This window comes from Jaculus jaculus, chromosome 16 (genome assembly GCF_020740685.1).
Source record: "Jaculus jaculus isolate mJacJac1 chromosome 16, mJacJac1.mat.Y.cur, whole genome shotgun sequence".
NCBI classification, from domain to species: Eukaryota; Metazoa; Chordata; class Mammalia; order Rodentia; family Dipodidae; genus Jaculus; species Jaculus jaculus.
The window spans coordinates 63,269,665-63,282,980 of NC_059117.1; the positions used below are offsets into that span (position 1 = coordinate 63,269,665).

Here is a 13,316-nt window from a genome sequence, read left to right on the forward strand (position 1 = left end):
ACCAAGTTCTGGGGGCTGAATTTGCCCAACCACAATGTCAGGATTAGATTTAAATTCTAGAAAAGGGGACCTCCCTCCCAGGAGGGGCTCTGTTTTTTTTTTTTTTGTTGTTGTTTGTTTGTTTCTGTGTGTGTGTGTGTGTGTGTGTGTGTGTGTGTGTGTGTGTGTAAAAAGATCTAGGGAACTCTTTTAGGCAAGAGATAAGAAATCAGATCCTGGGCTAGAGAGATGGCCTAGCGGTTAAGCGCTTGCCTGTGAAGACTAAGGATCCTGGTTCAAGGCTTGGTTCTCCAGGACCCATGTTAGCCAGATGCACGGGGGGGGGGGGGGGCGCACGCGTCTGGAGTTCATTTGCAGTGGCTGGAAGCCCTGGCGCGCCCATTCTCTCTCTCTCTCTCTCTTTCTCTTTCTCTCTCTGTCACTCACAAATAAATAAATAAAAACAAACAACAACAAAAAAAAAAGAGCAAAGCCTCAGGAAGGCAACAGCTCTTTAGAAAAAAAAAAAAAAAGAAATCAGATCCTTTGATCTCTAGCAAATGTAGATTGTGAGGGCAGACATTCCTATCTCTAATTTCTGAGGCCCAGTCCCTCTAAACTACCTACCAAAGCTACCTGACTCCCTCTCAGGGTCATTCACTTATTCCATACTTTATTTCTTCACCACATTCTTACACAGTGACTATGACTGGAAGACTGAATGCTGGAGACAAACTTGGTTCCTGCTTTCCTAGAGCCATGGAGTCAGAGCTGCTCATCAGCATCACAGGCCTGGAACTCACTGTATAGCACAGGCTGGCCTCAAACTCCTGGCAGTCTTACCCTCTCGGCCTCCTGAGTGCTAGAATTATAGGCATGAGCCCCACATCCTACTCAAGCCCCATCTTCAAAGATGTGGTCCAGCAATCTGTGGAGTAACAACCCCTTCTGAAATGCGTGTTTGCAGATGCCCTCATGGAGACTGGCAGAGAGCGTTTCTGGGAACAGTCTCTCTCTCTCTCTCTCTCTCTCTCTCTCTGAATCCACAGCATCCAAAACTGCAGTCTTTGGGAGCTCTAACAAGTCTCCTGTCTCCACTTTGCACAGGACTAGCTATTTACGTGGGTGTTGGCAAATAAGACTCAGCAGGACCTGGGCTCGGCCCTCTCTCGGCACTCATGCTTGTATAGGAAGCACTTTTAACTTCTGAGTTATCACCCCAACCCCACTCCTGGCATTTCGATGGTTGAGAGCTACTAGTTTAGAAACAGGACGAATACATGGACTTTCTTGCAGGTAGGGGGATCTGGACAGAATCCTTAGTCTGAAGGTTGTAAGGATTCAGAAGGGCAAGGCTTTAAGAGAGCCCTAAACACCCCACTGGGCGCTGAATGAAAGTAGGGCTTCCTTCTCAACATTTCCTGCCCTCTTCCTGGTCCTTGTTTCGGGAGCTCTTCGTCTTTACTTTGGTCTTAAGTCTTCCATGTCCATATCCATATTCTTTCCATCAACTGTGTCACCTTTCCTGTTGCCATCTTCCTAAAGGACACACATGATCAAGCTAATCTATCCATAAAAAGATCCCTCTGGCTCCTGCTCCCCACGTTCTAAGGTGGAAGGGGCTCAGCCAAGCTGATAACTGAACTGTAGGAATGGTTTGCTTAAGGGAATGTGCTTACTATGTCATTTAGATTTAGATTCAGTAAAAGAATGTCACAGTCCAAATTTGCTGGGGGCTTATGGTCTCTGACTTACAGGAGCAAATCCAAAAGCCGCAGGATGGCACCCCAGGCCTTTGTCATCTGGCCCCTGGCTTATTCTCATGCTCTTACTGCTGCTTTGCCACACTTCAAAGTGGAGATCTTGAAATTCTTGATACGTTGAACATTTTTCAGAAGATACTGGTGCTTTCTGCCTCTAAGTCTGCGTTCTGCACCTCCTGCCACAATCTCAGTCAGTCTGGGGTTACGGATAGTGGGCTTTACAGGTTTTTTCAATTGGGGGAAGGTGAGAAAGGGGAAGGAATTCTCTTGTTCTTTCACATTAGCCGTATGGAGAGACCAGCAGTGACCTGGTGAGAGGTAGGAGGACAGTGAATTTTTGATCTCAGGGTGAGACCAGGAGCGACCTGGTGAAAGATAAGGAGGGGCTAGCGAGGGGCAGTAAATCTGGTTCTTGGGGCATCCTTCTTGAGGAATGTGCATGATTCACTTCGCCCTCCTGCTGTAATTCCATTTTGTCCTGACCTAACAGTATGTTCATTCTATTGAAAGTTCCCATGACGACACGTTTCATTGGTTTACTCATGTTTCCACGCCTCTTGTCTACTGAACTGTGGAGTGCTTGTAATTTGGAACCGTGTCCATGTTGAGATCAGAGTTTAGCACCAGATGTCTTCCTCTACACGTTATTTACTGGGGCAGAGCCTCTCACTTGAACCCCATGCTTGCCAAACTGTCCAGCCAGCCGCCTAGCCCTGGAGATCCACTACCACCACCATTCACGGGGGTGCTGGGAATGCAAACGCCAGTCTTCATGGCCGCACAGCCATCTCCTCCACTCCTCGCTAGTCTTCATTATATTCCAGCTTCTAGCCAGTGTAGGAAAAAAATATGTATTTGAATATACAAAAGCACAGAGATAAAAATTTTTTTGTCGTTAATTAAGAGATTGTGGGCTGGAGAGATGGCTTAGTGGTTAAGGAGCCTGCCTGCAAAAGACCAAGGTTTGATTCCCCAGGACCCACATAAGCCAGATGCACAAGGTGGCACATGCTTCTGGAGTTCGTTTGTGAGCCTGGAGCATAGCTTAGTGGCAGAGTACCTGCCTAGCCTGCTCGAAGCCCTGGGTTTAAGCCACGCTGAATGCACACACACACAGACAGAGAAGTTCAGTTGGCTAGAAAGCTTATTTAACAGAAAACAAAACAGTAGGTATATTTGGAAATATAATTTTGAGTCCAATGGAAAATTTAAGGTAAACCTAAGGCAAAAAGAGCCTCTGATAGTTTGTAGATTTATGTGCAAGAACACATCATGATTTTTTGTAGATTAAATATGGTACTAGTGCATACACAGCTGGAAGATGGAAATAAAACTGGTTGTGCTCAAATTAAATCCCAGCACTCAGGAGGCTGAGGTAAGAGGATGGCTCTGAGTCCAAGGCCAGCCTGTGGAGACTATATAGTAACTGCTCAGGCATCTCTCTAGCTCTGTAATAAAACTTTTGTCATCAAAATTTTTGCCTCTACTGAGGTAGTACTCAAAATACCACACTCAGTATTTGCCAGGAATGGAAAGGAGAAGAATGGAGACATTTCTAAGTGTATGACAAGTTCATCAACTTTTATTTGCTCAGAGCTGTGACTCAGTAAAGGGAAAATGCGAGAAGGGAGTACCATGTTATTCGTGTGCTGTCTCAGGTGTTTTTTTTTTTTCTTCACCTTAAAGGTTTGACTATCTGGTTGCACCTGACCAGTCTAGTCGTGTCCATGATTTATTCTGGATGATACCTCCTAATGCCTTGGTCTCCGGGCACACTATTCTTTCTTTTCCTGTAGAAAAGAATTTAGGTCAAGCCTTTTTTCCCCCCATTAGTTCTGGATTTAAATGAGCTTAGAAATCTACTTTGTCTAAAATAGTTTAGGGAAACCCAGTTTGACCTTAATACCCAGTCACTGAACTTTGAACTTCCTTCAATGAAAACAGGATTACTTCAGGAAAAATTAAATGTGATCAAATAACAATCAAAGAACATTAAAAAGATGGTGACAAGTACTGAAACTTGCTCTTTTCATTACTGTACAATACTTTTAAATAATAATGTGAAATAATGTGTAGGTCTTTGAAGCTAAACTCATCTTAAAAACCCATAATACAGGCTGGAGAGATAGCTCTGTGGTTAAGGCACTTCCCCATATTAAAGCCTAACAACCAGAGTTTGATTCCCCAGTACCACATAAAGCCAGATGCACAAAGTGGCACATGTGTCTGGAGTTAATTTGCAGCAGGTGGAGGCCCTGGCGTACACATTCGCTCCCTCTCTTCCTGCTGGACATGGTGGTGCACACCTTTAATGCCAGCATCCAGGAAGCAGAGGTAGAATTGTCATGAGTTTGAGGCCAGCCTGAGACTACATAGTGAATACCAGGTCACCCTGGGTTACAGTGAGAACCTACCTTGAAAAAAATCAATAAATAAATCCCTTAATTCTAGTGTGCATTTTTCCCCCTTAGTAATATCACAAAATCAATTTGGATAAGAAATGATATGTCAATTAAATTCTGGCTCAGCAGTTACAGGCACTTACTTGCAAAGCTTGAAAGACCAGGTTCGATCTCCCAGTACTCACATAAAGCCAGATGCATAAAGTGGTATGTGCATCCCGAGCACGTCTGCAGCAGCAAAAGGCCCTAGTATGCCCAGTCTCTCTCTCTCAAATAAATATATTTAAAAACTTATTTTTCTTTTTATTTATTTGCAAGGAGAGAGAGAGAGAGAAAGAGAGAGAGGGAGAGAGGGAGGGAAGGAGGGAGGGAGGGAGGGGGAGGGAGAGAGGGAGAGAGAATGCGCCAGTTCCTCCAGCTGCTGCAAACAAACTCCAGACGCATGTACCACTTTGTGTACCTGGCTTACGTTGGTTCTGGGGAATTGAACTGAGGTCCTTTGGCTTTGCAGGCAAACACCTTAACCACTAAGTCATCTCTCCAGCTCTTTTTTTAAACTTTTTATTGACTTCCATACATCTGTACAATGTACCCTCATCACAATCTCTTCTCACCATCTTCCTTTGCCCCCATTCTCCCTCCACTGGACCCCTTCTAAATAATCCCTCTGCTATTTTGATGTCATTTTCCCTCCAAAGTGGCTGTTGCATTCATGAGCTCACAGTGACTGATACTACCCGCATAAGTTCTGCACCATAAGGGGGATGGGATTGGCGTATTTGTTTACCATTTATTTATCTATTTACTTTGTTTTTTTCGAGGTAGGGTCTCACTCTAGACCAGGCTGACCTGGAATCCACTCTGTAGTCTCAGGGTGACCTTGTATCTCTGCCTCCCGAGTGCTGGGATTAAAGGCTTGCGCCACCACGCGCGGGCTTTCTTTACTATTTTAAAAAAAACAAACACTAAGACTAAAAAAAAAAAAAAAAAATGATAATGGAAGACATGGAGTTTTTGGACAATGGCTCACGTAAGCAGCCCAAGGTGGCCTCAAACTTGAACTTGCTTTGTAGTAGACTAGGATGGCCTTGAACTTATAAAGAAAAATATTTTTATTGATTTATTTACAAGCAGAGAGAGAAGAGATAGAATGTGCGTGCAATGGTGTCCAGCAGGTCCAAACGAACTCCAGATGCATGTGCCACCATACCCACGTGGCTTTACGTGGGTACTGGGGAATCGAACCCCCGTCGTTAGGCTGTGGAAGCTAGCGCCTTAACCTCTGAGCCATCTGTACAACCCGACCTCCACTCTTAATCCTCCTGCCTCCATTTCTCAAGAATGCGGAGATTCCAGGCTGCCCCCTTCCACGGCTCCCCAGCATCCCTGCCCATTCCGGAACAGCCGCTTGCAGAGCGGCTCCGGTGTCCGCACGTTCCGGGAACGACACCCGCTTCCGGGTGCTTGGCTGCCCTCATCTTTGGTCACTCTCGCAGGCCGGGGAGTCATTCCCTTTCTGGTTTCCGTGGGATACGATGGCATCCGTTCCTTGACGCCGCGGGGACACCTTGGGTCACGTCGCCGCACCCCCGACGCGAAGTCCTTGGAACTGGGCAAGGACGGCAGCGGCCGCGCGCGCGGCCAGGGCGGGCGTGACCCGAGGCGTCCCCGGGAGCGCGCGCGGCGCGACGCGGCGGCCTCGGCGGCGGAAGTGAATTTGCGCATGCGCGACTCTGGCGCTGCTTGCGGCGGAAGTACGTGTGCGCACGCGCCGCCCTGGCTCCCGCGGAGGTTTATGGGAGCGCTGAGGTCGGCTCCAGGTACGCGAGGCTGCGGGAGGGTCACGGGCCCGCGGGACTGCGCAGCCGGGGCCTGGGGACTGGCGGCTGTGAGACGGTTCGAGCCGCTTGTCGCACCCTCAGGGCCGGCCCGAACCGGGAGGACTCCCAGCCTGCGGAACGGTGCTTCCCGCAGCCCGGGCCGGGGAGGACGGTCCAGTTGTCCACTCATGAGACTTAAGTCCAGCCGGGTGTGACAGATCCTTGTTGAAATGTTGGGGTGTGTGCGCCTCGAGGTAGGGTCTCACTCTAGCTTAGGCTGACCTGGAATTCACTCTGTAGTCTCAGGGTGGCCTCGAACTCACAGCGATCCTCCCACCTCTGCCTCCCGAGTGCTGGGATTAAAGGCCTGCGCCACCACAATACTGGGTTTCTCCGTGACAAGTAGCAGCTCGTATTAAGCACCCCAGAGGACATCCTTAAGCTCATTCTTGCTGTCTGTGTTGTGTCTGTGACAGGAATGTGACAAATCATTGTTGAAATGTTAGGTTTTTCTGTACCAGCACACGTTAAGCATCCCAGAGGACATCCGCAAGCTGGTTCTTTCTGTCTTTGTTTGAGGTGGGAACTGCTCTGAAAATACCACTCCAACACTAGTATGAATGAAAGTAGATGAATTTATTTACCCTGGGGCGGAAGAGCTAGGATAGCTTCCCCAAAGCTCTGGCTCCAAGCTGACAGGTTCGGTTTTCGTGGCAGTTCGGTTTTCGGGGCCGGGTAAACGAGCTTACGGGAAGCAAAACGCAGTACTTAGCTGAGTTAGCTGGTGTGATCTAGATGGTATCAAAACATTTTTCTTTTTTTGGTTTTCAAGGTAGGGTCTCACTCTAGCCCAGGCTGATCTGGAATTCACTCTGTAGTATCAGGGTGCCCTCGAACTCACAGTGATTCTCCTACTTCTGCCTCCAGAGTGGGGATAAAGGCATGCGCCACCATGCCTGGCTCAAAACATTTTTCAAAACAGCATATCAATCGTTCTTGCAGTTGGGTCACCCTAAGCATGACTGAAGGAGAACTCTATGTTGGTCTAAATTGTCCTTCCCTCTTATTGCCCCTCTGGGCCCTTTCTGGACAGTTCTCTTTTTGGGGTTTTTCATCTACTGACAAAGATAAGTTCAGTTCCTCAGCATTTAACTCTTTTAGTAGCTCAACTTTCAGCTTTTTAACTTTTAGCTTCTTTTCTGTTACATGTCTGTTACAGGAATGTGCTCAGCCATGTGGTTCAACTGCTTACAAAATCTAAAAGCCACCAGCATGCATCTATGCTTCACATTGGGCCTGCGATCAATGAACAAAAGGTTTTCTGGGACTATGTCAACATCCACATGGCACAGGCGGGTTGTCATCACAGGCATTGGCCTAGTGACCCCTCTTGGTGTTGGCACTCAACTGGTATGGGAGCGACTTCTCCGAGGAGAAAGTGGAATCGTTTCTCTGGTTGGTGACGAATACAAGAATATCCCCTGCAGTGTCGCTGCGTATGTGCCAAGGGGTTCTGACGAAGGTCAGTTCAATGAGCAGAACTTTGTGTCCAAAGCAGACACCAAGTCCATGTCTTCTCCCACCATCATGGCCATTGGGGCAGCAGAGTTAGCGCTGGATGATTCTGGCTGGCATCCTCAGTCAGAGGCTGATCAGGTGGCTACTGGAGTTGCCATTGGCATGGGCATGGTTCCCCTTGAAGTTGTCTCCGAAACTGCTGTGATGTTTCAGACCAAAGGTTATAATAAAGTCAGCCCTTTCTTTGTTCCTAAGATTCTGATCAATATGGCTGCGGGCCAGGTCAGCATCCGACATAAACTCAAGGGCCCTAATCATGCGGTGTCCACAGCCTGTACAACAGGAGCTCATGCTGTGGGAGATTCTTTTAGATTGATAGCCCATGGTGATGCTGATGTGATGGTGGCTGGAGGTACGGATTCTTGTATTAGTCCATTGTCCCTTGCTGGGTTTTCCAGGGCCCGGGCTCTAAGCACAAACCCAGACCCTAAGGTGGCCTGTCGACCATTTCATCCAGAGAGAGATGGTTTTGTCATGGGAGAGGGAGCCGCTGTACTTGTGCTGGAAGAGTACGAACATGCTGTTCGCAGAGGAGCCCGCATCTATGCTGAAGTTTTGGGCTATGGACTCTCAGGTGATGCTGGTCATATAACTGCCCCTGATCCCGAAGGAGAAGGTGCCTTAAGGTAAAGACTGGCAGTTTTGTTCAAAGTGCATTTTCAGATATTTTATTTGCATCTCCAATTGGAAATTATATCTTGGTGGTAGTATTTCTTCTTTTTTCCATTTTCGACTAAACACTTTTGAGTTTCTTTAAAATATTTGAAAACTCTTGAATACCTACAAAAGTTAAATTTTAGTAAAGGCGGCTAGAGTTGTCTTTGAAAACTTGCCATGCCTTGTTTTCTGCATAATTGTGCATCCTTCAGTCTTTCTCTGTCCCTTTATCAGACTTGGACAAGAGATGGCCCTTCTACATGTGTCTGGCCTGTGCTCGTTCTGCTCTTTTCAAGTCACTGTTTTTCAGCCTTGCGGCACCCAGGGATCTTGCTGAAGTGTTGATTCTGGCTAGGATGGTCTGCGTTTTTAGCTAGCTCCTGGGCAATAGTGATGTTGCTGGGATCAGGGCACTCTTTGAAAAATGCCCTTGAGTGCTTGCTTCAGCAGCACATATACTAAAATTGGAGTGATACAGAGAAGATTAGCATGCCCCCTGCATGAAGGATGACACCCAAATTCATTAAGAATTCCATATTTAGAAAAAATAAGGAAGAAAAAGAAAACACCCTTGACAGCATGTTACTGTGTTAGCTAAAAGCTTTGCCTTCGAACTTCATACTTTGTATTACCCTGAGGGCTAGCAAACTCCTGTAGAGGCATGAGTAGTGGATATTTTGGCACTGTGAACCACAGGGTCTCATTTGGGACCCTCCAGCTTTGCTCTTGCACTGTGGGAGCAACCATACACAGTAGTGTGTAAATGAATAGGCATGAATTTGTCCCAGTGAAAGAACAGTATTTATAAACACAGGCAGCTGTCCAGAGCCAGAGTAACCTGACCGCTAAAGTGCTCTCTTGAGTTTTAATGGGAACCTGCTGCTGCTTTACGTATCTAACAAATAATGAGCTAGATGAGAAGTGGTTATGGTGAGGAGAAACCTTCCAGTACACTTCAAATTATACTTCACTTGTTAAGAGCATGTGCAGTCTGGAGATTAGCAACTAAAGATAAGGTGTTGATGCCAGGAGATTCTCAAAGACTCTTTTAAGTGTTTGTTTATACACAGAGAGACAGGAGAAAGAGAGAAAGAATGGGCATGCCAGGACCTCTATCCACTGTAAAGTGGCATACACCACTTTGTGCATCTGGCTTTTATGTGGGTACTGGGGAATCAAACCCAGGTCGTTGGGCTTTGCAGGCAAGTGCCTTACCGCTGAGCCATCTCTCCAGCCCAAGCCTTCTCCCCCCTCCCCCCAAATACTTATTTACCTGAGAGAAAAAGAGAGAGAATGGGTATGCCAGGACTGCCAGCCACTGCAAACAAACTCCAGATGCACATGCTACCTTGTGCATCTGGCTTTATATGGGTACTGGGGAATCGAACCTGGGTCCTTTGGTTTTGCCCACAAAGCACCTTAACCACTGAGACATTTCTCCAGCCCTCAAAAACTCTTACTAGAGAATTTTTTTTTTTTCTGGAGAGAAGAGGGTTGAAACAGGGTCTTGGGACTGACCTGGAACTTGCTTTGTAACCTAGCCTGACCTCAGATTTACAGTGGACTTAGATGCCAGGTATGTGTCACCGTGCCTGGCTCAATTTTCTTCTTCTTTTTTTTAAAAGGTAGGGTCTAGCTCTAGCCCAGACTGACCTGGAGTTCACTTCGTACTTCCAGGCCGGCCATGAACTCACAGCGATCCTACTACTGTGCCTCCCAAGCGGTGGGATTAAAGATGTGCACCTCCACACCCAGCCAAGTTTGTTTTTATTTAGATTTTTTGGCTTTGTAATTCTACATTAGAATTATTGTAGCCTAAATAAAGGGGATTTAAAAATATTATTTATTTTGAGGGGCTGGAGGGATGCCTTAGTGGTGAAGGACTTTGCCTGCAAAGCTAAAGGACCCAGGTTTGATTCACACATTAGCCAGATACACAAGGGGTGCACATGTCTGGAGTTCGTTTGCAGTGGCTGGAGGCCCTGGCACGCCCATTCTCTCTCCTTTTTCTGTCAAACAAATAAATAATAAAAATAAAATATTTTTTAAAAATATTTATTTTGAGAGAGAGAGAGAATGGGTGCACCAGGACCTTCAGCCACTGTGAATAAACTTTAGACAGATGTGCCCCCTTATGCACATGTGCAACATTACATCCTTTCATCACTGTGCATCTGGCTGTGTGGGACCTGGAGATTTAAACAGGAGTTCTTAGGCTTTGCAGGCAGGCGCCTTAACTGCCAAGCCATCTCTCCAGCCCTAAAGGAGATTTTTTTTTTAAAAGTTTTTTGAGGTAGTGTTTCACTCTAGTCCATGCTGACCTGGAATTTACTATGTAGTCTCAGGTGGTCTCGAACTCATGGTGATCCTCCTACCTTTGCCTCTCAAATCTGGGATTAAAGGCATATGCTACCATGCCCCGTAAAGGAGATGTTTAAAGGCTGTTTAAACCTTAAACTAGTAGATTATTGGAAATGTGTCAAATTTGATATTTCAATGTATGCATTTAATATATTTAAATGTCTTCCTGTCCTTTCTTCATTCCTAAAAGCATTTCTAGAAGGATACTTTAGTTTTGTGTTAACACCCCCCACGTCACCAGGGAAAAGAAGCCTGTTCAAATCAATGGGATTGTATTTCATTCGAGACTGTGCAGTCCTGTAGTCTTTTTAACTCCTGGTCATGAGTTGGTTCAAGGTACTTACTGGGTGTCGCTCATTCTAAGCCACATGGTGACCCAGGATGGGTCTCATTCAGTGTGCTTGGATACCTTTTTTTCTTTTTGGTTTCTTTCACTGCATTTGTTCAGATGATTTTTCTCCTGTCAAGGTTAAATTAGTTCTGATGAGTTTCTTTTCTCACCAGATGCATGACTGCTGCTGTAAAAGATGCAGGGGTACGGCCTGGAGAGATTTCCTACATCAATGCACATGCCACTTCCACGCCACTGGGCGATGCTGCTGAGAACAAAGCCATCAAGCGTCTCTTGGGAGACCATGCACGTGCCCTTGCTGTTTCCTCCACAAAAGGAGCCACTGGCCACCTGCTGGGTGCTGCAGGGGCAGTTGAAGCAGCTTTTACCGCACTGGCCTGTTACCATCAGAAACTACCTCCGACTTTAAATCTGGACTGTACAGAGCCAGAATTTGATCTCAATTATGTTCCTCTGGAGGCACAGGAGTGGAAAACTGAACAGCGACGTGTTGGGCTCACCAACTCCTTTGGTTTTGGTGGTACTAATGCAACACTCTGTATCGCTGGCATGTAGAACAAATCATTTGTAGTTAAACATTAACTTTTTATATGTTACAAATGTAAAAGTAATAAATATATGTATTTATTTTATATCAATACTCAGAAGCCCTTAATGTGTTAGGCTTTCTCAGACTCGGCACAGTTGGTGCTTGGCGTAAGGTTAATCTTAGGTGAAAGGGGCTACCCTTTGCAGTACTGGGTGCTTAACAGCATCTGGGTACCTCCTGTTAGATCCCAGTAGCAGCTCCTTCCCTCACATCCCCTACTTTCTTTCTTTCTTTTTTTAAATTCATTTTTATTTATTTATTTGAGAGTGACAGAAAGAAAGAGGTAGAGAGAGAGAGAATGGGCGCACCAGGGCCTCCAGCCACTGCAAAGAACTCCAGACGCATGAGCCCCCTTGTGCATCTGGCTATAACGTGGGTTCTGGGGAATCGAGCCTCGGACCGGGGTTAAGGGCTTGCTTCACAGGCAAGCGCTTAACAGCTAAGCCATCTCTCCAGCCCACATCCCCTACTTTCACTGATTTGTTCCTCTTAGTGTTATTTGATGTGCTCTTGTTCATGTCCCGGGCTTTTGAAGTCGGTTCTGTGAGCACAGCAGGGGTGCTGCCTGGTGCAGGCCTTGGAACACTACTTGTGCAGTGTGGGACGGAGAATAATACAAGTGGAGGCTTGCATCATCAGTCAGCCCTGAGCAGAGCTGCCAGCCAGAAATGATCTGTTCACCCTTTACCTCTCTAGCCCTTGCCCTCTTTCTTCATATTACTTGTACTTTCTGTAAGTTAATGGAATCTCCCTGAACTTCGGAGTTTTCTTTTTTCTAGTAAGTCAAGCTGGCTTAGCGTTTCTTTCTTTCTTTTTTAAAAATTATTTATCTATTTATTTGCAAGCAGAGAGAGAGAGAGAGGGAAAGAGAGAATGGGCACACCAGAGCCTCTGCCCACTGCAGATGAACTCCAAATGCATGTACCACTTTGTGAGTCTGGCTTTACCTGGGTACTGGGTAATTGGACCTAGGTTGCTAGGCTTTACAAGCAAGTGCCTTAATGGCTGGGCCATATGTCCTACACCAGGCATAAGGTCAGAATGTATAAAGCCTCACTTTTCTCCAGTACATATTCTGGGAATCTGACAAACGAGACTACTACCTTTGTTTACAGTGAGCATATCTTAACTTCCTACTTCCTGTGACCTAGAGCAAGCGTGTTCACCCCAAGGTCCACAGGCCATATGCTTCCCAATGTAGCCATGAATACAGGCCAGCACAACATTGTAAACTTACTTAAAATACTGAGACTTTTCTTGCAGTCGTTTTCTAACTCTGCTGCGTAGTTCACAAATGAAGGTGCTTAAGCCCTCACTGTAATGTTCATGGAGGGCTTGCCGTTTTGTGGTGATGATCAGCTTCCAGTGGATGATCTTCCAAGCACAGACAGTTGAATTGGCATCACCGGATGTTCCATGTGTTCATTTTCACATATCCTGCCCAAACAGTGGAACAGCACAATGGCACAACCAGACAAATTTCGCTGCAACCCAGGGCCACAAAGCTATCTTCGTGTGCATAACAGGAATTGCATAATGAGAAATTACACACCCTAATTGAAGGCACCAAATCTGACTGGTCTTGATGACTCCGTATTTATAAGGAGGGAGATCACAGGTTGATCACCAAGCAAGGGATACACTGCAACCTTGCCTATTTTCAAATACTTTTTTTTCTAGTTATTTCCTTTCCAATCCACTCTTAGTGATAATGAAAGGCAGCTGACATCTAGTTTAAACTTAAACTAGAATTATTTAGGAGGTAAAGTCATCAAGATTTGGTTACTTTCACCTTCTCTAAATCCTGGTCTTTCT

The 13,316-nt window shown here is 46.1% G+C and overlaps 1 protein-coding gene and 1 non-coding gene across 3 annotated transcripts; both read left to right on the top strand.

Annotated features, from left to right (window-relative positions):
• The first annotated feature begins 5,878 nt into the window (after positions 1–5,878).
• On the top strand, positions 5,879–11,544 carry Oxsm (3-oxoacyl-ACP synthase, mitochondrial). 2 transcript variants are annotated; one of them, XM_045135942.1, is made up of 3 exons: positions 5,879–5,964; positions 7,184–8,168; positions 11,065–11,544. In XM_045135942.1, exons 1-3 carry the CDS (start codon positions 5,940–5,942, stop codon positions 11,465–11,467), a joined length of 1,413 nt encoding a protein of 470 aa, XP_044991877.1. In that variant the 5' UTR covers positions 5,879–5,939; the 3' UTR covers positions 11,468–11,544. The 2 variants fall into 2 exon arrangements, with proteins under 2 accessions (XP_044991877.1, XP_044991878.1); XM_045135943.1 differs by lacking the exon at positions 5,879–5,964 and adding an exon at positions 6,037–6,218.
• LOC123455396 lies at positions 8,634–8,741 on the top strand. Its single transcript, XR_006633885.1, has one exon. It is a non-coding gene; the product is annotated as a U6 spliceosomal RNA (small nuclear RNA).
• Positions 11,545–13,316: the final 1,772 nt, after the last annotated feature.

Coding starts and splice junctions, on each gene's coding strand:
- Oxsm (XM_045135942.1), top strand. CDS start 5,940: ATGGGAGCGCTGAGGTCGGCTCCAG. Junction 5,965..7,183: donor AGCGCTGAGGTCGGCTCCAG/GTACGCGAGGCT, acceptor TGTCTGTTACAG/GAATGTGCTCAGCCATGTGG. Junction 8,169..11,064: donor GAAGGAGAAGGTGCCTTAAG/GTAAAGACTGGC, acceptor TTTTCTCACCAG/ATGCATGACTGCTGCTGTAA.